The 23,783-nt window shown below is 37.5% G+C and overlaps 3 protein-coding genes across 4 annotated transcripts in view; 2 read left to right on the top strand and 1 right to left on the bottom strand.

Annotated features, from left to right (window-relative positions):
* Positions 1-1,940, top strand: part of LOC147762577 (uncharacterized) — a 119,936-nt gene extending 117,996 nt beyond the window's left edge. Inside the window, exons 7-9 of the mRNA XM_087011479.1 lie at positions 997-1,113; positions 1,324-1,458; positions 1,935-1,940. Of these exons, the coding sequence (XP_086867605.1) occupies positions 997-1,113; positions 1,324-1,458; positions 1,935-1,940 (258 nt within the window). The remainder of the gene's footprint in view (positions 1-996; positions 1,114-1,323; positions 1,459-1,934) is intronic.
* Positions 1,941-8,114: 6,174 nt separating this feature from the next.
* Positions 8,115-13,409, top strand: LOC106156275 (uncharacterized). Its single transcript, XM_087011480.1, has 6 exons — positions 8,115-8,457; positions 8,914-9,728; positions 10,926-11,063; positions 11,250-11,321; positions 11,980-12,109; positions 12,662-13,409. The coding sequence occupies exons 1-6, from the start codon at positions 8,335-8,337 to the stop codon at positions 12,956-12,958; spliced, it is 1,575 nt and encodes a 524-aa protein (XP_086867606.1). The 5' UTR covers positions 8,115-8,334; the 3' UTR covers positions 12,959-13,409.
* Positions 13,410-18,508: 5,099 nt separating this feature from the next.
* Positions 18,509-23,783, bottom strand: part of LOC106163714 (metabotropic glycine receptor) — a 78,588-nt gene continuing 73,313 nt past the window's right edge. For both annotated transcript variants that reach the window (XM_013541379.3, XM_087011389.1), the window contains 6 exons: positions 21,963-22,072; positions 21,493-21,638; positions 20,706-20,913; positions 20,148-20,253; positions 19,720-19,923; positions 18,509-19,490 (listed from right to left, as the gene is read on the bottom strand). In XM_013541379.3, the coding sequence (XP_013396833.2) occupies positions 19,278-19,490; positions 19,720-19,923; positions 20,148-20,253; positions 20,706-20,913; positions 21,493-21,638; positions 21,963-22,072 (987 nt within the window). In that variant the 3' untranslated portion in view covers positions 18,509-19,277. The remainder of the gene's footprint in view (positions 19,491-19,719; positions 19,924-20,147; positions 20,254-20,705; positions 20,914-21,492; positions 21,639-21,962; positions 22,073-23,783) is intronic.

A 23,783-nucleotide genomic window follows, 5' to 3' on the forward strand; every position in this document is an offset into this window, starting at 1 on the left:
TGAGATAAAATACCAGTGACACAAATTCACAATCTAACGCTATTTCTGCTCAGATTTGTCGCGCATGATATATAATTCGTACATGTACATGTACTACATGCACATTTATTAAATGTATTGAGTAAAACGGAAGGATTTGCTACAACATGGAGATTATTTGATAGCAGTTGCCAAATACAGATACATTTATCTGTGTGTGTGTGTGTGTGTGTGTGTGTGTGTGTGTTTAACACATTTTTTTTATTTTTGAGAATTTTAGATAGTATACACAGATGGAGATGGCAAATGGCTTTAAGCAGTATGTGCTCATCTTAAGATAACTGAAAAATTAACTAATAAATATCTATTCATTATGGAGAAAAGAGAGGAAGGAAATGATTATGCGAGAGGAAAGGAGGAAGGAAAAGAAAGGAAATGATTATGAAAAATACTGAAATAATAGTTCCAAAAGTTAGTTAATTACATTGGAGGTTGGGATATCATAGTTCAGCTGTGGGAAGGAGTAGGCAGGGATCAACCCGATTGCGGTCGAGTGGCTAGTTCAGAGTATGAAATCACACATTATCTATTAACAAATTTGCGACAGTCTCAAAAGTCCTGTCATTTTGACAAGAAGTTAGCGATTTGTGCCCATGTAGAAAGTTAATGTAGTCATCTCCGAGTATATTTTCGTTTGATTTATAGAAATCATGGTATTTCGACTGTTTAAGCATGGTATTTCAACTGTTTAAGAAATAAAAAAATATTGTGGGGTTATAGCCTTTCTACGCAGACAATTTGGATGTATAATGATAGCTAATTGTGCTTATAAAGTTGAGATCTGAATGATAATTCTACGCGAGTCCCATTAAGATGTATTTCTTGTATCATAGTAAGATGTGTGTGTGTGTGTGTGTGTGTGTGTGTGAAAACTCTGATAGTTATAATAAAATAAATTGACAATTTTACCAAAAAACTCAAGCTATGTAAGTCATACACCCTTCCTTTGCGTTACAGATTTCATTCGAGGTCGCACAAAAAACTGCAAAACATCAACGGTCTTCAATAGAAAATATGCTCATGACCCTGATCAATTTATCCTTTGCACCGTGTCAAGAAAACACTTTTCAAAAGGTTGGTTTTATTTTTACATTCCGGACAAAGCTGACATTTGTTGCATTACATTTGTTTGCATTGACATGTCCATCAATTAGAGCAAGAATGTCCACTTCGTAGTTTGTATTTTGTAGTTTATAACCATAAAACAAACACATATAGACCTTCAGCCTATATCAGTCTAGTACAAAAAATGAAAAGTGTGTGAATCACAAAATATCATTTCAGAACTTGCAAAATAATGCTGCTGCTGGTGAAATAACGAAGAGAAAAACCAACCATCCAATGATAGATACAGTACTTGATTATGTAAAGTTCAAGCAATGCAGTCTGGATGAAAAAGATCTTGGAGACCTGCGTAAGGTACTACCGCAAAAAGTTCGGTGTTTTTCATGGTTATATCAAGACACAACGACATACAAGAGCAATATTATAGGCTACAAGCATAACTTTTTTTCTATTTTTCTCAGCAATCTGTATTGGGGTTGACACTGTCATATTGTAGACCAATGTATATGGCGATTTATTACAAGCGGTTGTCCTATAAAACCGTGGGGCGTGATATTGATGGCGCATAATTCAGCGAAATATGCCAAAAATAAATGGACATTTTAGCCTTGTTGATAAATTTCGATCCGTAATTACTGAATTTTAATTCCGAACATCTGTGAATCAACCAAATTTTTTTAAATAAGATAATTGATTTGCAAGGTTAAGACACAAATAGTTTATTCATAAGCATAAGCTACTTTTTACCATTGCTCCAGTGCTGCGAAATTGGCTACTTTGGTATCTTTCTTATTGTACTTTGAATACAGAAATCCTCTATGTCTACTTAGAGATAAATTCTTGTATTTTGTTTGAAGCCACACTAGTGCAAATTAGATAATCGCCGTAATGCTACTTTTCAAACTTCTGCAAATAACAAATATGCACCATCTGGCTACACTTTTTTCCTTTGAATTAAAGCAAGTTTAAAACATATTTGCTTTACATGTAAAGCCGTCTATTGAAAAATGTTAAATCGACTATTTAGAAAAAAGAAATTTGGCATGTCTGTTTAAAGGCGTACATTTATATTTCACATATAAAATCACGCTATTGAAACGAATAATTGTCGTTATGCTGCATTTCAAAATTCTAACATATTGGTTAAAAGATGAATTTCAGTTTTTCAACACACTTCCTTGACTTATACAGTGGATACCTATTCAATAAAATCATAAACAGCGCGTATTCATACATTATTTTTAAGTAATAACAATATTTGCCCAGTATTTTGTTAATCTTGACATTATTGCTATCTATACTCCCCTAACAAAAATTTTACCCCTAAGTAGTTTTAATATTTATACTGCGTAACAAATGGACAATTGTATACAAATCTGTAATTTCTAAGAGAGTGGTGTGTGTGAGTGTGTGTGTGTGTTCCATTTATCATTTCGCCTGCACCTCAGCGACTTTGTGTGTGAAAAAAAACATAATTTGACGGTGAAAAAATGTTATTTGAAGAAATATGAAGTGCAGCACCATGCCATTTATTTAAATGATATTAATAGACATGGTCATTTATTTTATTCCAAATACACTATTAAGAAAGACGTGATCGCTTAAAGACTTTCAATATAACACATTTGGCGCGATAGAAATCAAAAGGACTGACGTGATTCACTTATGATTTTCATATAATTAACTGTGCCTTAACCAGCAGAATCAATTATCTTATTGAATGTAATATGTTGGTTGAATCATAGATTTTTTCAGAATAAATCAGCTTTAAGCAATTTGTAAAAAATCTATTAGCAACAAGGCTGAAATATCCATTTTCCTCACCTGTCGCCGACATTAGCGCCCTCTCTCATTGTCACATACGCCCCAATAGTTTGATTGGACGACCGCCCTATAATAAACAGTCTTAAGCCTCGGTCACAACCGGACGCACGAATTTCAGGATCGTACGTCTCCTGCGATTTTTGGGTGTTGCGGAGGCCGTGGAGGTCGTGGAGGTAGGGGAAAGTCTGCGAGTCGCAAGGGCCACATGGGACGCCAATTGCAAGGAGCGATGGCCGTAGAAATTGTACTTATTTCTTGAGTTTGTCTTGCTTCCTGTGTACGTGGCACACACTCAACACTTACGAAGGGGAAAGTAGTGCCCTTTTGCGTCAGTTTTGATTCACACTTGCCTCACACGTTTGTGGTGCCGTACTGACGGCGTACGTCAGTTTTGCTTCCTGTTCTTCTCTTTTCTTTTTTCTTTCTCCTCCCTTTTTTCTACTATGTAAGCTTCTTTCTCTTGCCTTTTGGAGGCATATTATAAACTAAATTGAGCAAAAAATTGAAAATTTGAAAAATTGTTGTACACGTTACACAGCCGACGTTCATTGTAAAGACACGAGCGTGCGTCGTGAGCACGCCTTTTATACACCGGGCGTGGAGGTGACGCACGTGCGACACATTTCCGGTGTTCTATCTACTTTGTTCGTTAGTTGTGAGGGCATGCGCCTTACTCAACACGCAAAGGGCACTTGCAATCGTTACCTTTATTGCTTGCGACGTGCTCTTGCAAAACGCGCATCTTTCTTGCTAACTCCGTGCATTCTCTACTTATGGGATCCCAGAGGAATTGGCTTCCGATGGAGGCCCTGAATTCATTTCGTCTGAAACACGCAAATTCCTTGAAGATTGGGGTGTACATCACCGTTTATCATCTGTAGCATTTCCCCACTGCAATTGTCGCGCTGGTGTCAAAACAGTCAAACGGTTGCTTATGAACAATACAGGACCAAATGGTGAGTTGGACACCAATTCAGTACAGCGTGCGATATTACAGTACCGTAATACACCTGATCCAGATACAAAACTGTCCCCTGCAATGTGTATATTTGGAAGGCCAATAACGGATTTTATTCCAATACTACCAGGTCGATACGAACCACATCCTACATGGAAGACAACATTAGCAGCACGTGAGGAAGCACTCCGTAACAGACATATGAGAACTGCAGAACACTGGAGTGAACACACTAGACGCCTACCACCACTTGCTATTGGAGATCACGTTCGTATTCAGTATCAGACTGGTCCGCATCCAAATAAATGGGAAAATGGGTTGGAAAAACTGTCACCACAACTCTACCCATAGGTCCCAATGAAACTGATGGAAAGTGTAAAAAAACACGAAGCCTACCTTTAACACAACCACCTCATGAAACTCCTAAAGCACTTCCAAACCCCCCTCGGATGTTAACAAGACTTTTACCACACAACAAACCCGGACTAAAGGAATCAAATGAAGGACTATGCAGATCTGTAAGACTAACTTAAACCGTCTTTAATGTTTAAAAGACTGGGGGGGGGGCATAGAGGATAATGAGCATACTGTAGTTGTCATTCAAAGGTAATTGCTTACCAAGAGTACTTAGTCAGATATTAGATGTAGCCAAAGGCTATGTTACATCAGTACTTACATGGAGAACATGTCATTCTCTATATATATATACACTGTGCATATAGTGAATCACTCAGACACTGGACTTCACCCTGATATGAGGTGTGCAGGACTTTTTATACCTGAGGTGACCTTCATTTATTTACATATATCAGTATTTCATAATCTAATTCTTTGTTGTGTATTACATATTTTTCCATTTATTATATTATTGAGTTTACTAAAATTTTGTTTGTGTGCATTTCAGCCTTCATTGTTTCCGTTTAGATTGGAAATCAAATATGGCCATCTTATCTAGAGGGGAGCGAGTTACGCTTGCGGCCTCGCTGTCAGCAGGCTATTCGTAGAATCTTTTGGACATGTCCAACATCTTCTGTACGCGCTGGCGGGCTGTCTGCGAACTCGAAATTTCGTAAGAATGACTTGAGTGGGACGTGAAATTCTGCGCAAATTTTGGACGCAAACAGCCCGTAAGAGCCCGTACGGCCGGTTGTGACCAAGGCTTTACATTTGTCTATCATAATACAATATCAAACCGAGTAGATATTGTCACGGAAAGAAGGTTACTTTATAAACTTCTATTTAGGATCAACGTGTTGTCTATTAAGCGAGGTGCAGCCGATATAAAGTTAGTTCTTATCCCACAGCTACTCTTGACATCGAACAATAGGATAACTGCACTTGCTTTTGATTTACACGCTCACTTGTACTTTGTACGTTTCGGCGCGTCCATTTCACTGTTCGATGCTTCAGCTGTGGGATAAGTCGGTCACAAACACCACCCTGTACAGAGGTAGGCTACATGTCATCCACAGTATGCAAGAGCAAATTATGTCTCGGCCGCGCCTCGATAGAACTACTTATATATCGCATACAGTTGACAACTAATAGTTGTAACTGACTTATCCCAAGGCCAGCGCTTAGAACAATCGGATATGATTACACTTGAACCAGTATTTCGCTTCGGTGTGCAGAACGCACTGAGGTGTATTAACCTATTGTTCGAAGTGCTGACCGTGGGATAAAATACACTTACATGTACGTGCTTTTAATGCATCATAGTACTGCATGGTATTTTGTTGAATCATATTTCTCAAACAGCATGCGAAAGCGATGACGTAGTAATACATGTATGTCTTTCAGAATATGTATATTTGCAAAAGGAATGATTTCATTTCAGACATTTGCCAAAACGTTTCCAAAAAAGTTTGTTAACAAAAAGGTAATCTCTCTCTTGTTCTTCTTCCTCCTTCTCCTCTCCCTTTCTCTCTCTCTCTCTCTCTCTCTCTCTCTCTCTCCTTCTCTCCTTTTACACACACGCACATACACAAACACATACACAGACAAGTGTGCACAACTCACACACACACACACACACACACACACACACACACACAGAAACAGAACACCCGTGCACTGATGACAAAATCTAGAAATAAAATTATCTTTCAGATTCATGCAAACTGCTTTTCAATGGGTCAGACTCCTGGACTGACAAAAGATAACATTACAAAGCTATTAGACCGAGAGAAAATACGGGCTTTCACAGAAAAGTGCATTGAAATTGCTTGGTTCATGAACGTACAGAACCCACCCATGCACATCGAGTACCTGCGTGACAGGCCCGTTCCCTTTGATATGAATGTTCATAAGAGTAACGGCGGAGAAGGTTCACATGCAGTAGAGTGTGTTTGGCCTACCTTGTATTACAGTGAAGGAGGAGATGTTGCTGTAAGAGGGTCTTTTGTTCTTGGATAAATTGGTACTGCATCATGAACATTATTAGTAGTAGTAGAAGTATGTGCAGTCGTAGGAAATTAGCAGGCGAATGTGACAAGCTGTCAATTAAGTTAAGATCGATTTCACTTTCAGCAAATTAGATTTACAACACCAAAGATTCAAATAATCAAACCAAAAAGTTAAAGAAGAATAAGAAGATAAAATATTGATTAAAGTGTTATACCCTTAGATGTATATAGGCCTACTCATAAATAACGGATATTGTAGTCCTGCTATTGTAAATATACCGGTATTCTCGTTGATGGCCTTGTTCTTAACATAGTTATCAGGTCAAATTTGTTCAACATATTCCTAATTATAGGAACAACTAATGGTATTTCCATGATTTCAAAATAATGTTGCTTTTTCATGATATTTCAGTTTCTTCTGCAGAGACTAACATTTTTCTTTGCCTTGCTAATATATGGATAATATATAGTCTGTTTCACATTCGAGTTACAGATTGTATCAAACTGAGAGGTTTGTTGTTGTGATTATATCGTTTAAAGAAGGCATACATGGAATAGTTAAATTTTAAAAAAATGTTGTATGTATATCTTTTTGTGACATGTTGATATGTTAAAATGAGTATTATTGTGCCTCACATTGAATACTGTCGCACTTCATGTATGTCAAGATACATTTTTATAGAAAGAATCTAAGTACAATAGAGCTTATTTGGGAGAGGCGTGTATTTGTTGTAAATTTAAGGTAAATTAAATAAATGTATATATATATAAACAAAATGTAATCATAACGATTGTCAATTTTGAATACATATGGGGCTAAGACGGAGAAGCAAAGCTGGTCGTGTACGTGTGATAATGTCGTTTAGCTTGTGGATAACGTCCCACAGCACCTTTTCCTGACAGAAGGGGTGGTCCTTTCAAACCCCCTGAACCCTCCCCCCCCCCCCTCCCCCGGCTATGGGCCTGCATAATCTTCGGTAATTTTAGACCAGACAAGTGCCAGGTCTTCCCCAACAAAGTTTTGGCTGAGTGGTTATTTCGTAGATAAAATAAAGAGAAATAAAAAAATGATAAAATGTAAACAACCCGAAAGCACATACCAGAATTCTATGCAGTATTCGGAAGATGAAGCTAGAATTATCTATATTGTCTCTATGATAAAATGCTGACTAACTACGTTAGTTGAGATAACCAAGGCCGGACATTCTCAAAAAATCTTGGGTTCGGTTTTTAAATGCGTTAGATATGCGTGTAGCACAATCTTTCAAATGCATTCGCGTAGCTCTCCTACCACCTTTTCTTTGGTCGCCCTTTCGAACTGCTCAAACTGATTGAGCTTTTTCAAACCGCCGGGATTGACCCTTCCGCTTGATGGCCACGAATTCGCAGATGTGAGCAATAAGCATCGAACTGTTCAGTTTGCGTATAAGCTCTAAGTTTATCGGCCTATTTCCTCAGTTGATTGCAGCATGTGTCCTAACTTGGTATTGTCGCAGACGTGGCGTTTCACGGGTTGTCAGGGCTGGTGACATGACACCTTGGCCAAAGACATTTGTACCGGTGTGGCACACTGTTATATAGTAAATACACATTCTTATTTGGTTCACTATAACCTATAAGACTGCTTCTATGCTTTACATTCCACATATTCAAAATGCATCATGTAAGATCACATCATTATTTGGATCATATGTGGAGTGTGTGTAAACCGTAGCACAAGGGCACTGACGCTCGGTCACTTTCTCGGTCTGACTAGCTCATCCGTATGATGTTGCAGAAGTGGCATGGTTATCATATTTCTTACACGCTGTCTTTCTATTCTGCACAAATAGTTCTGTTCCACTGCACTGCTTTCCGTGGTATCTGCGCGAGTGTATACGTACCCGTATAAATCAAAACCTCCTGACGATTTAAATTATTTGTGTGAAGTGTATAAATTATTCGTGATATAAACTCGCATTCATATATAGTGAACACAGTAGATGACAAGTTGCTTCATATTAAGTACATGTCGTGTATAAACTTTCGGCCTGTTTGATCAAAATGCGACAGCAGACCCGGCGTATATTACAAGGGGTGGCATTCTGCGTGTTGTTTGTGGGTGTGGCTGTGTTTATGAGGGTGTTCTTTCAATGGAAGGACTACAACACAACGCTGAGAGAATATGTAAGTATTGGTTGAGTTAAATATCATTTTCAGTGAGGAAACTGTAACACGTGCAAAAAAAGGTGTTATTTCCGAATTCTTCTTAATGTTTTCAGTCATTAGACTCTAGGGAAGATAATATTCGGTCATTGTAAGACCGCCTTCACAACCAGTTGATCCGCAGTCTTACATTTCTGGCCTACTTGAAAGCTTGCAGCATAATCCCCTAATAGAAACTGAATAGAATCCCCGCGGGGATCGCGTGAGAAGCTTTCAAGTGGGTTGTTCATAGTTGATCTGCAGATCTCTAAGTTCGTGGATCAACTTGGGTTGTAAATGCGGCCAAAATGAACCAATACTTTTTATGCTGAAAAATACCGATTTTGTATATACCCACAGTCCAATATAATGCTTTGTGACCTACCCTTACTCTGAGAGAAAAGTGAACTGAGATAGTTACATGGTATATTATTCTAGATCGGCAACCCTTCACTGGTGCCTCAAGAAGGAACCGAGGCCGACGAAAAGGTAATAAATCCGTCAATAGAGATGGCGACCACAGTAACTGCTGACGTCACTACGTTGACGTCACCGGGTGAAGTGACCAAGTCAAAACCCCCAGTTTCGGCAACAACTAAATCCCAGAAACCACTAATAGTGGACTCGACTAGTTCTGCTCCAACATTATCAATGATTGATTATTCATCGTCGACACCCATGGTTTCAACGCCAAGCTTAAAACAAAAGAGCGACACCCTCAAGGTCCCTGCGTCTTCCACTTCTGATAAATCCGAAAAACAGCCAACCGTTTCAAAAGAGAGGGTAAATGACAGGCTGGACACTGAAGATGAAAAGGCCACTGTCTCTCAGGTCAAGACTGTGAAAGGCGACACTGTCAGAAAACCGGCCAAGCCTGGCCCCGTCAGTGTCCAACCCGAACAGAAAACAATCATTCAAAAATCAACAAAAGACGAGCAGGTCAAACCACCAGTAGTCCAGAAACCAGCCAAGGGGGACAGACGACAGCCTGCCGCGCGCCAAACGCCTGTCAACGCTGCAACGACCAAAAAGCGCGCCCCAACTACTCGAAAGGGACCTAGAGACCTTTCCAATCAGCGCCAAACGCGTAGTCCTACGACTCCAGTCCCCACACCGTCCCACTTCGGTGTGATTTTCGACGAGTTCCATCCTCACTTTCAGTTTCATGACGATAACATCCACATGGTGGCGGATCCCTCCAGTACGCGGGGCAAGGCAGGGGACTACGATGTGCTGGAGAGAGATTATTTCAGGTAATCAGCTAACTAACGTTAGCCAGGACATTGGTCTAAACATTTAGACTATAAATGTAGTCTGCTTCACTTCAAGAGGCCCAAGTTAAATGAAGTTAATATTGATCTGATTCCTAAAAGCAGACGATGCGTCTTCCTTAATTGTTATAAAATAGGCGCATGATTTCATTTTATGGATCACTATTACTAAATTATATGGGGTCCGAAAAATACTATTATTGGTGCAAACTTTGATACCAATTTTCCGTCTTTAATTACTTTGTGAAACGGCTATCTGGGACATTTTCATTTTTTTTAATTTCTTCAAATTGTATTAGTTCACACAACATTGAAAGACCATCACGATCGTTTTGTGTCGAGGACGAATAAAAGAGAGACCTCACTAAACATAGTTTCGGACAATGAAAACACCTGTAAAATTACTTAAGAAAGAATGTGACGAATTCTAAACCTAAACCGGTCGATCGTTATGTCTGTGTCTGATTGTGACTGCCAATTTGATTGTATAGTTTTATATTCATTGATAATTAATGGTTCGAAACGTCATCTTTTTTGTATCAAAATCACTCAAAGAAGAGTTGATAAACGTCAAGATGTGAATCAATATTTGAATACATAGCGCCTTAAGTCCATTGAATGCAATACAAACATTTATCATGCGGATGTTCCTAACCAAGAGACAAGGCATATGTCAATAGTGTTTAACATGCGATAATCTACATATGCATGGTACCTATACTGTTGCAGTGATTATTTTTATATTTATTTATTTTTATTTTTTACTTTCGTTTAGCTGGATGGAATAGAATAAACGCCTCGCAAGCTAGAGCTTTTCATGTACATATTCAAAGCACTTCAAAGGTTTTCCACCCCTGGCGTTTGAGCTTGTTTTAGGGAGAATGAAACACGATTCAACGTTTCAATTCTTTGTGGGGACCCCATACCCAATGCTACTCACAGCTACAGACCCTTGTCGATGTGGGGCCGTAGGGGAAAGGGGTTTGCGTGCTCTTGCATTCCTGTAATCTTGTTTAAATGGTACTTTTTGGAGAGATTTGTTAATGGAGCAACAAGCTTTTGTGGGGAAAGCTTCGCATGCTTAATTTTGTTTTGAAGGAGAGTACATATATAGCGTCCCCGCCAATTGTTGCACAGTTAAAAGACTCCCTACTAAGCCTGTCAGTTTTTCCCTTAAAGGTATCTCGCTCGAATTCAGTTTGACTGCCGTAGACGGGAACCAGCAGGAAAAGTCGACTACATAGATGACAGCTGGGAGCTGTGTCAAGATCCGCCATACGATCTAGTCAAAGACAAGTGCTTGGTGTATTCCTTCGGGTAAGATTTTACATATTTTACATATCTCAAATTGATTTAAATGCTTCTAATTCACATTCATATAATTTAAAGATGTGCAAAGCACACAGATAAACAAGAAATGACTTGTACGTTGGCTTCAAAATGCACGTTTGGTTGTTAATTTTTTCCATTCACTATTTTATGTTTCTTTATTATTATTTTCAGAATCCATGGCGATTGGTCATTTGACGATTTCATGCTCAACCAGGGATGTACGGTTCACTCTTTTGATTCTAGGTAAGTTACATTAACAAGTCTCTGTGTGTATTTATTATCTTAGATTATAATCTTAGGCCTAGTCTGTTATTAAACGATACCACAGCATTTATTTAAATACAGACATTTAGGCTATCTACTTTTGTCGCAGTGATGTTAATAAACATGTTTTCAACGCTTTCTGCTCTATCCAATTTTAAGTCACATCGGTTACGCGTGAATCAGTTTCACCCACATGTGGCTTTAAATTTTAAGAGAAAATGTATGAGTTTTTTTTTTTTTTTTTTTTTTTTTTTTTTGACAGTTTTGACAGTTCAGTATTATTATTTTCTATATTTATTGTGTCCATTTACCTGACAAGAAAAGGATCCATATTTTGCATTTGTGCGTATTCAGACAATATAGGAGAAGTACAAGGCTAAGCTGCTTTGAAATATGTTGCTAATCCCTTCTGTATGTTGTACAGCAAGGAACATGTATTAAACGTTTTAAAAAGCCGACATGCAATCACCACATAACCCACATCTTTAGTTTCAGTTGAATCTCTCCTTATTGCAACCCATTTGATTTGTTTATTCTGTGCCTGGTGACTGAATAAGGTTGCTGTTTGAAAATTAATCAAAAATTCATAACCAAGCAACAAATGTCATGTGTGTAATCATTTACATATAATTTTCAGTATGAAATTTCCGGAAAAAGAACGGATGCCTAACAACTGGTTTCATTCGTTGGCGTTGTCAGGTGAAAACAACAGTAAACAGAAAACTGCCACACTAGGGGCTATTATGACAAAGTTGGGTGAGGAAAACGTAAGTCCCATTTATTTCATACATCATGAACATTATTTTACTACTAAAATGTTTTATGTTATCATCTTTATGCCATTTGTATTAATTACATTTCAATTAAAAAACCATGTGCCTTTCTTGGTGCATATGCTGCAGTCCGCAGGCAATATGCATCTTTTTCTCGGTGCATATGCTGCAGCAGGCCGGTAGCCAGCAAATTCAAAAGGGGGGTTCTTTTTCTGAAAAAAGTGGACCTTTTACAATGAAACTTATGTGTACCTAGATCAAATTTTACCCACAATGGACCTTTTCCTGACAAAAGGGGCGGTTCTTTCGAACCCCCTGAACCCCCCCCCCCCCCCCCCCGGCTACGGGCCTGTGCAGTCATAACGTAAACAGGTGAGACATGCATGATTTCAAGTAGAATACATGCAAAGGCGTTAAGACCATGTTCCACATATGTATGCAAATGCATTTATATCTTTAAGGAAAACGACTAAGAATTGACTTACATGTACAAAAATGGGGTTACTAAACTGTCCGACGTCTAATACTTGTTTTAATTGCTTCCAGAGGGTCTTAGACTACGTTAAAATGGACCTAGAGGCAAATCATTGGGACGCCATTCCTACTGCCATTCAAGAAGGCAGCCTTAGTCGTGTTAAGCAACTGGGGATAAAATTCCAGGACAAACCAAGCCAAACAAGGGCAAGAATGCTGGAAATGCTTTATAAGCAGGGCTTTCGTATTTACTTCACAAATTTTCATCGGCGAATTCAATCTACGCAGACTTTGAGGACTATATACGAGTGTCAGGAGGTGCATTTTGTTAATATTAACTTTTTGAAGTTCGATGAAGCTGAGCTCTAAATGAGAGGATTTTTATTCTCCAGCGGTTTTCAAAGTCTCAACAAGGTTCCATCATCATTATCATTATGTATCTCTGTGTTTTCTGCACTTTTTGACTACGTGGAGACCAGGAGCATTGTTGGATCCTGGGAAGAGCACTACGGTCACGAGTCCCATCCCCTCTTAGTTTCTTTAGTTTACTAAAAACAAAATACCATAACGAAAGGGAAAGGAAATAAAAGCAAGTCTTCATTCCATCCATGCACCATATATATAAAGGCGAGATTGCTCAGTCTCCGTTTTACATTTGTCTTGCTTCATTCGGCTTTTTTCTTTTCATTTTTGCCTCTTCCCCGTTCTTACATGTAGCAAAAACCCTGGGTCCTTCTGTATGGTTTTGTCTGTTGTCTATAAGATTATTAACTACAGATTAACTAAGATTATTAACTTGAAAATAAACTTGTCTTCAAGACTCGGTGCGTTTTTCGTCAATTCACTATCTTTGTGAAGACGTCAGATATCAATGGTTGCTGCTCGTACCACGTTGCCTATCCAAGGTATCACCACAAAATCTTCATTGGTTGTCTAAAAGCCTACGATGAACAGATCGAAGCCTTATATCGAGTTTCATGTTTGACAGGCAGATATCAAGTTGAGAGAAAACCTTTAAAAAGCACGTATCCTAACCAAACGCTTCCACTGATGAAATCTAAATCGCAAGTTTTAAAAAAGGAGATTTAGTGCCTGTATAGTAGCCGTTGCCAGCACTGCTTTAGGTGTTTCGCAATTTTACAATACTATAGCGCTGTTGAGATTGTTCTGGCAGTTTCCTTTAAAAGAGGGGAAAATGTCGAAACCCAGAATGCAGTGTACAACCTAACCAACTGCTTTATATGCAGCCGTTGGTCAAACTGTTTGATGTGCTTGTCAGGAAAATTGGGTAATTCTTTTTCATAACTCTATTTCACAAGTAAGTTCGAGAAGCGCCTTGATATATTCACCTAAATCAGTTCATGCGCGGATTTTTAAAAACAACTTTCCACAAAAAGAATAGGGATAATCAAATAAGGTCCGATTGATAGATAGATATTCAAATATTTACATTTTCTTGTGTTGGGATAACTGGAGTTCATTTTGGATATAATTATATCCTCTGAAACTTATCAACAAGTACTGTTTATTTCTATAAAACAAACCAGTTTTTTAAAAGACAAATTTTATCACAATAAACTCGTGGATAATTACAAGTGCATCATTCAAAACATAAATAACACGACAGCGCTAGAATTTTTTCTCACATTTCATAATGTTTTTTTTTTTTTTTTTTTTTTTTTGGGGGGGGAGGGGTCATTTTATTACTATTAGTATTATTATATTTGTCTTTTACTTTACTACTACAAAATTATAAGATTCTTTTGTAATGAATGGTTTCACAGCTGTTGTTGTACACAACATGTACATTCATGAATCCTTATTACAATGTTACATGGCGTTTTAACTTAAAGCTTTTAATTAAAATGAAGGCTTGTCCACGCGCTTACAGATTTAAATTGGATTGCATTCAAACTTCAAACAGTTGAACGGTGCAGATATTTTCCAAAATTGCAACATTGAGACAGGTAAGTTGACGGTATGCATTGTTCTCAGTCCCTTAAATCCAACATGGCTTAGTAGAAATATCAAAAACATGAGATAAGCGGTCTTTTAGAAAATGTTTCAGGTATCGGCTAAGTTTTATACAGTCTTAGCAAAGACCGTCTTTCGACTAACAACTGGGGGATGGTCATATTTAATAGTTTAAAAAGCCCTTAGGGCAATGGTATCACGCAAGTGCATACGAACATGAACTAGTGCAGTCCCTTAATTCTCATTATCTCTAATATGTGTTGTAATTGAGAGAGAACCAGCTCAGCACCGTGCTACCTGTTTTGTACTTAAGTGCGTGTCCACGAGAAAACCAGACCAAATGTAGAAAATGCGGCAAGGTGGGGGTGAACGGATTTACATCATATTTGGTGTGTTTGAACCTTTATATGAACAATATCTGAGGCTGCAATATTTCCTGAAAAAAATCCCTACTTACAGAGATATGGCCAGTGACAATTTGGGGGGGTTTATCAACCAAAAATTCTTCTGAAAAACAGGGTTATATTGATTGGCCTTAAAGTTTATACAGGTGTCACTAAATAATTTAGTTTGGTGATATATTATAACCTAAAGATAGGGGATTAAAATGATATACACTTTTTTCACTCTCTTTGTTTCCATGGTAACAAACCAAGCGTTTTTCTCAGGCCTACAAACCACATGCTTTTAACACCCCCCTTCTATTTTTGACAATATCTTCATCTTCACAGGTCTTTGGGGTAAAGCGTGTTCAGGACTAACAGATAACTCATTAATCTATTTATATGTGAAATCAAAACTTACTGCTGTTCTACAACTTGCCCATGTGGTTTATACTCTGTCTACAGATATCAAAAAACATGTAGTGTATTGAAAAATTGCAACAGAAATATTAACAGTCATCTTCGTCGCGTTTACGTGAAGCAAAACAGCGAGAGTTACGAAAGCAAACTGATTCTTGTCAGGTGTGGATTCTTTTGTCTCCGATGACCGCAATTGGATATTTCCAAGTATCTTTGGGAGAATGAATGGGTTACACCATGTGACCAGCACTGGGATATGGGCTTGGTTTGTGCTGGAAACCATCCACACAGGGAAAAACGAGCCTATAACGAAATATGTCATGGGATTAACTTGCAGATGTCAGTGTAGACAAAAAAGCCATTTGAATGTACTGGTGCCACTTGGTTCAGGTAAGAAACGGGTTTGTTTGTATTTTAATACAGGCTAAAAGCCAGGAAAAAAAGTTCACTCGGAAAAATGATCTAGGTGTAATTTTTTAATGGTAAACGGTCCATTTTTTAAAAAGAATAATGCCCCCTTTCAAATAATGAAATTGCAGCCTAAGGACCTGTGATAATTTTATCTATTAAGCTATATTTGTGTGGGTATTTATGTAGGTTTAATGGTACTTGGGTAAAATAAATTTAAGGGTAACAATTGGAATTAGATTGAAGCTAGGGCTGGTCTTGGCAAAATTGCTAGGCTCATCGTAATTAATATTCGAAACCATGCCTTACTTATAAAACATGGACAAATGGGATAATAATTTATTTTTCATCAATGTATCAATTAACTTTCAGATAAGTGTTTTCATGTGTCTATAGTAAGCTATATTTATATTTCAATCATATTTGAGAAGTGTTATTTGACATACAGTGATCTTATGGTCAGCAAAAGAGTCCAAAGCCTTGCAGAAACTGAAACTAGTGTGGAAATGACAGCTGTTGTAGAAAGGCATGTATGTAAATGAAAGCCACAATATAACAAATGCTGAGGAGATGCATGAGGCCCTAGTTTCTGCAGTTGGAGCCATTTTCTACATCCAGCTAGACAGACATCTTCCAAACCTGCGTGGACTGGAGTGTCCAATTACAACAATTTAGCCTTCTTGATTCCTACAACATGAGAAAAGGTGTCTCCCTTCCTTGAGCAGTTTTAACATGAGTGATACTGATGTTAAAGTTAATTTGGGTTTTTCTGAGGCAAATATGCCAACTGGGACTATACCAAGCAAGATCACAAACAAGGACATTTTTTCTTGTCCAGAGAAGTCTTCTCTGAAATCTTTTGCTACCAAGACTGAAGAGTAATTGTAAGGTCCTTTTTTTAGACCACAGTTATGAAATGTGCCAAAAAAAACAGATTTTGATCAAATTAAAGTCTAGTGGGCCAACAATCTGACTAAAGAAGAACTTAAAGCACATCAGCTATGAGAGAACTCCACCCTCTTGAATATCTCACTGAGATACACAATGGATGAGCTTTAAAGTCATCTAAACCTTTGAAACTATATTCAAATAAAGTAAAGGAGTTTTTACTGAAGCAGTTTAGAAGGGCACAAGAAACAGGCCAGCAGAACCTAGCATTTGTGAGCATGAAGATGAGATTGAAATGTCAGTAAAGAGGGTTACAGACTATTCAGGAAGAAAAAATCGGCAGTTATTTTTGAATGTATTAAAAAAAAACTTTGATGTTATGAGCTGTAATGTTTGATATAAAACTGCAAAGATGTTTCATAACACCAGGATATATTTTGCAGTTGTGTTAGTTTTGCTTTTTGAATAGAAAAGTATCTTGTTTTGCTACATTATGATATAGTTTGTAATGATCACAACTAATGTTGCACTGCTTTGCATGTATTGCTGTATTATAGTTTTGTGATTTTTTTTTTATTATTTGTAATTATTCATCTGAGACAACAATAAACTAAATTGAATAATTTTTTAGTTACTGTATGCTCATAAATAGTCACCAAAATGTGGTGTGGATGATTAAAAAAAACTTTTGATAATTAAAAAGATTTGTTCTGGCTTTGCTCTTATAAATACTATGGCATATCCTGATCTCTATATAATAAATATTGCACCAAAAAGAAATCGCTACTAAACTAAGCTTTTAATTTGTATTCACCAAATTGATGATATTAAAAATATATATATATATATATTAAAATTATCATGTAAACTCTCAAGTTAATTGCCAGTGCCTATCCAAAGTAACAGAATCTAAGATTTATTTCCTCTAAACTTTTTGTCCATACAAATTAAAAAGTCCATATATGGCAATTTACAAATATGAAGCCCAGTGACCTTGATATACGACCCACTGACCTGATATTCATTAGTACACATCCACTTTCCATGCTCACCAGCCCTATTAATTTAGTAACATCATTGTAGAGAAAAATGATTTAATAAATTAATCAAACCCATTGTCTACATAGACTTGAATGAATCCACCACGATTTTTTGCCTTAAAAATGGCCAACTTTGGGGGTATTTTTCAGTACCTGTTTTAATACAGCAGTAACTTTTGAAACTTGATTTGGAGTGATCCATATCTGCCTAAAATATTCATGCAGTTTTATAGCTGTAAACCCTGTGAAGATGGAGATATATGCAATTGAAGATGGTAGTATCAAAATTGGACTTTGGGGGGAGGGGTGTTATAAATGGGTGTGGCTCGCCCAAGCAGGGTCTTATCTGAATTCTACATATATCTGTGGCAAGCCAAATGATTGTTTTCAATGTCTGTAAGGTCTAATATTTTTTAGTTTTCTCCATTTTTGTTTAATTTACACAAAATATAACATTATTTTTCCAAGGTAAAAATGGAGTCTCAAAGAGGCTACATAAACCATGACTTATAATAGGCTATAATTCTCTGAAGAAATGATATTTTTGGGATTCCTTCCTAACTCATGAATAACTTCCTAATATGCCTCCATACAACAAATTTGGTTGAAATCTGCTGACCCCCACCTTGCCACCCTGGGCTGGTTCTCTCGTGGACAAGCTCTTAAGTTGGTGAGCTCTTTGACCCGCCATGAAGTAAAGACTAATAGTGTGATTGTGACAGAGAAGCAGAATTGTTTGTCGCAATCTTACTTACAATGCCTCTCGTTCAGTTCTCGTGCTTTACTCATCAATAACAATGTGAAAAAAAGAGATAGATATTTAATCAAATCGCACTTGTCATGATAACAATAAATAAACGAATTAATTATTAAACATTTTTGCTCGCGATGTACGGAGAAGATTACCAGAATGGCTAGTGAAACTGACAGCATGAATTATCTTTGTAGACACTATCTTTCTCGTTCTCTTTCTGTCTGTATTTGTGTCCATCAAAAAAGTGTCTTTCATTCTTTATAATTGCGATTATCGATATAGCGGAAGACTGTGTATTTTGTTTCATTTCAATTACCAGTAAAATACGGTTTCTGATGCCATAATTCCCTAGAACACAGCAATATCAAAATATTCAACCATGTGACTTTTAAGGGGTCTTTTCCATTAGCTCCATTACTGGGAACTGGGTGAAGTCAACAAAAGCGAGCGTGTACATGTGTGACGTTGGAAACTGTCTCGTTGATCGTACTTTAAAACATAACTGAATTTCGTTTCGTAAGATTAAAACGCATTTGTGCGTGTACAGTACATGTAAGAGCTTGGTTTCGGAATTGTTACAGTTGCAAGCTCGATCGTAAACCCAGCATTTAAGAAAACATTTTTAATGTATATTTATATGTACATGTGTCAGAGTTCGTGATTTTCAATTAATATACTTATGAGAGTTTAAAAGTTGAACATTTGTGGCCCTTCAACATTTTAAGTTAAACCAACTTCCGCTACCTATTTTAAAGCGGTAGTCACTGAAAACTTGCAACTGCAAAAAGAAAAAAATAGAGGGAAAACGTTTATTACAATCATTATACGGCGGTAGCGTCTTTAAAATCGTCCAAATTAATAACAACGTGTGATTTTTTAGTGAGTATATTTGGTGATGAAGGCATGGACTCGGCGTTCTCCGTCTTGGCCAGTGACGTCATGGCGTTCAGTTTGTACGACAGATGTGGATTGCCGAGTTTCATGTTTTTCTGTCTGAGGAGTTCCAACTGGGTGTAGAGTCTCATGAATTCTTCCTGCAAATGTAAAACGGTATGTTATTAAAATAAATCATAAGCAAAGGCGGTCACAAGGATGTGGTCAAAAACGTACTGTCAGACTCACTACTGTGAAGGTCACAAAGTTATAATCATTAATTTTTGTTTCTTTGAACGGTAATATTGGATTCTGTAACAATTTGATTCACAGTGACCACTTGGTCATTGTCAATTAATTAACTGATCAACAATAATGAAATATACCTACCTGAACTTCCTTTTCCAAGGTAAATTCTTGCGGTTCCTCCGTCCTAATTTTCTCCCCGTTCATGGCACTTTCTTTTGAGTCCACATAGGTGCATGTCTCGAGCATCGAGCTCTTCGTTCGTCCCGCCAGTAACATCTTACTATTTTTGGCGGTGGAATTCGACCCCATGGATTCTCTGCCTTTGTATTTGAAAACTAAATACGCCTATAAAACATCGAAGAGATACATCAGTTTTGCGAGTCGAATAACTTTTTAAAAAAAGAATTTCTTCAACAGCAGCTTAATGATAAACATTAGTCATGCCTATAATCCGTATTCATTGAACACCGTCTATACGCTTTCAAAGATAAAAGGAGGAAGCTTACTCTAAAACCCCAGGTGAAGGATACATCATTAACATTAAAAAACCACCAGAGGAGGGTGCATACCTTTGATCCAAAGAGAAAGGCAAGGGTGACTGTTACAGTAAGCTGAGTATGGACAAATAATACCACGTACATCACGTCCGGGTTTGCGATAGATTGGAGAAAATACCTGAAATGAAAACAATATACACTAAAGAATAGAATAAACTGTAATTTATACAATGTAGTTCTGAGGTTTATGAAAACTACCTGAAACGAGATATGAATGTCCCTCCATTCTCTATGTTTATTTATTTATTTGATTATTGTCTAAATATTCTGGGGAAAAAACTTTTCCCTTTATATACACCAGAAGGAAATTCAACAATGCATGCTCTTTAAGAAAGCCAACATCTGTGGTGTAATACCCGATACCTGTGCATCAAATGTACAGTATAGTGAATATATCATTGTCCACAATGGGTTTGAGATATTGTTACTGTGTATTTAGACTCCATGTGAAATACAGACTTTAATTTGACAAGCGTTAAAAAACAAATTGTATTTTCATACTGGATATTTTAATAATTTCAATATTCTTTAAACATGAAAAACGAGAAAAAAAAAGAAAAGTCAACTCACATAGATACGGTTAAAAACACTGATAGCAAGGTCTCATTGTAGATAGCCCAGCTAATAAATCTGCTCTCGTTGAACTCGGATGGTGCTTTCCGCACGCTGATGCAGAGCCTTATACCCCAGAGCAAGAGAAGCGTCTCCCCGGCGGACCCGCAGTAGTCCCACACGTCAAATATGCAGAGATTGGCTTTAAGACCTCGCATGTCGTAGCCTGAAAATGCACATGTCTTTCAGTAGATTAATAATTTTAAAACTATCTAGCTCTAGTTGATCGGGGGAGGGGGGGTTGAAGGAGGCGAAAAAGGAAACATACATTGTATAATCCTCAATTCACGCGACATTTTGTATTTAAATATAAAACACTTGACATGTAAGAGAGTATGGGTGCGCTCACATTGAAACTATCGCACTGGGTAGTTCGAACTAACTCCACGGTGGACTCTCGCTGAATGCAATCAAATTAAAAGATCCTCCTCCTGGCGATGAGTAGAATGCAGAAACGTTGATTATACGAATACGTTGGTAACAAGAGGAGGCGGGTTTTAATCTCTTACTTTGATTGCATTCAGCTAGAGTCCCTGCAGAGTCAATTCGAACGCACCCGTACCCCAGTACATGTAGTACCCATTTGAAGATGTCACCCTTTGAATATATTCACTTTATTGTTTGGGACGGGAGGGGGTGCGTAGTGGAGGCCGGGAGAAGGGTGGGTGTGGAAGGGCTGCGGGAAAACTTTTGAAGCCGACAAGAGTGGATTTTCAGTTAAGTGTTATCCGCACCATTATCTTACCTGTGATGACATTGGGTCGACCAACGCCCATCCGTATGCTTAAAAATGTGGCGAACACTGATACTATAAATATGAGTCTTTTTATTAAATCTGCATCGGATATCTTTATTCTTTGTGCTGAGCGAACCCTGAAGACAACAGAGATCCTGCGAAAAATATCAATCAATTAATTTAGATGATTGAAGATGAAATGAGACAATTTCAGTAACTTTAACAACAATAATAAAAGACATTGCTTAGTTGTTATGTGCACGACATGAAAGGTTATAAAAACACTTTATATCTTTGATTGGTAAATATCTACCGCTATAGATATCATGCTTTTATCTTATTATGTGCTTTTCAATAGCAAATGCCATTCATCCAGTTCATATCCAGAAAAATCTGATAGAAACGTCTCCTTTTTTAGAAACTTTATCAAAATAAGGTCTAAAATTCTGGCGGCTTTAGATTTAAAAATATGTCTTTACCTCCACGTTTTTAAAAGTAAGGCACCATATAAAATAGAGAACCCTATTCCTCTGCACCACAGTCGCACGGAACAAGCTATTTCACTCGGTGGGAAATAATTAACGATCATCTGGAATGAAAACAAAATACGATTGTTTAAATTGGATTTAATTTTTTTTTTTTTTTTTTTTTTTTTTTTTTTTTTTTTTTTGGGGGGGGGTGGTGTATTCCGAATGTTTCTGTGCCAATTATTTCAAATAAATGTCCATAACATTGGTAAACACAATTTAGTAAATTGATTGAAATTCATAAGGATACATGTACGGTAGGGCAGAATTTTTTTCACAATTTCGCCTAGATGAAATATTATGTTTTGTATGCGAAGTTAAACTTTTTTCAGATCTGTACATGTCTGACATGTATGCACTATTAACCGACTGGCTTTTAAAGTACAGCACTGCTTTAAAAAAGACCTTGGTAAAATTGACGGAACAGCTAGGAAAATCGCCACATTAGATAAAAGAACATGTATAAGAATAATGAAGTCCAATAACAAATACATACTGTATATGTATGGTTGCGTGACAAATACACAATTATTTTACAGTAATTGATAAGACATATCTAAAGTCACGCGGTCGACAAGTAACTAAATAAATCTAAAAAACTAGCACCAATTTAATGCGTTACTCATATCTCTTATCGCAAGAGAACAATTACACAACATAAAACATGCTTCCGCCGTTAAACCGAACTGGCCGTTGTTCGTCTATTTATACAACAGGGCCGTAGCCTCCGGGGGGCAGGGGGGGCAACTGCCCCCCTGGAATTTGGAATTTTACACACCACACCCTCCCCCCTCGGTAGCTTCGCCCCCTCGTGTCCGCTTACTGCCCCCCCTGGCATTTTGCTCAGGCTACGGCCCTGTACAATTATCTGAGCCGCACCGTTGATTGATTTAAATGTAAACGGACAGTGTTTTTAATTTTGTAGTCAGAAAAAAACGAGGCGTTAAACTGTGTGTACTAGTTGCAACACGAGTCGTCTACCAAATGTGACACACAAGAGCGTACTTATATCTAATTTTCTCTTGTACACACTCTGGACAATAGAAGTGTCACCCCCTGAATCAGAGTAATCAAAGTTATTAACCTGAAGAGGCGGAATATAAGCAATGTCAGAATATCGATACAGTTGAATTGTTCAGTCAGAACCGTTTCTTTTGTGAAATTTGATGTTAATAAAATGATATCAGGAGCATATCATTCCACAGTCATTAATCTCCCCCAAAGTATTGGTTCATTAGGGGTGACACTTCTATTGTCCAGTGTGTGTATGTCGCATACAAGGGATGTCGAGTAGTTGTAAGTGACTTACATGTGTACCTCACAACTTGCGCTTCGAACAATAGGATGAACTCACCGAGCCGTATTAAAATACAGGAGAGCGTGAAAGCGAAATTGCCATTTTTTATTGTTCGAAGCATTGGTCGCGGGATAAATATTATTACCTGACGTTAGCTGCTGCAAAGGTACAGTAAATACTGCAATATGCAAGTGAAATCTTGCTAAGAGAGATGTCCACATTATGTACAGGTTTCAGAATAACGCGTGTACAGTTAAATGCGGAACATTGCATGACCTCATTGTTTAACCCCTGAAAATGGGCCGTACCAAAAGTATTATAAAACAATAGAACAATACCGGACGACACTGGGAATCATGGTTAATACAAATACTTAGAGGTTAGAGCTATAGTCTTATTTCCGATGTCATTAATGTTTCGACCACTTTTGTAAAAGGCAAAGTGGGCGAATTAATAGCACAAAATGCATGAACAGA

This window comes from Lingula anatina, chromosome 4 (genome assembly GCF_051362555.1).
Source record: "Lingula anatina isolate TDL-2025a chromosome 4, LinAna3.0, whole genome shotgun sequence".
Lineage (NCBI taxonomy): Eukaryota > Metazoa > Brachiopoda > Lingulata > Lingulida > Lingulidae > Lingula > Lingula anatina.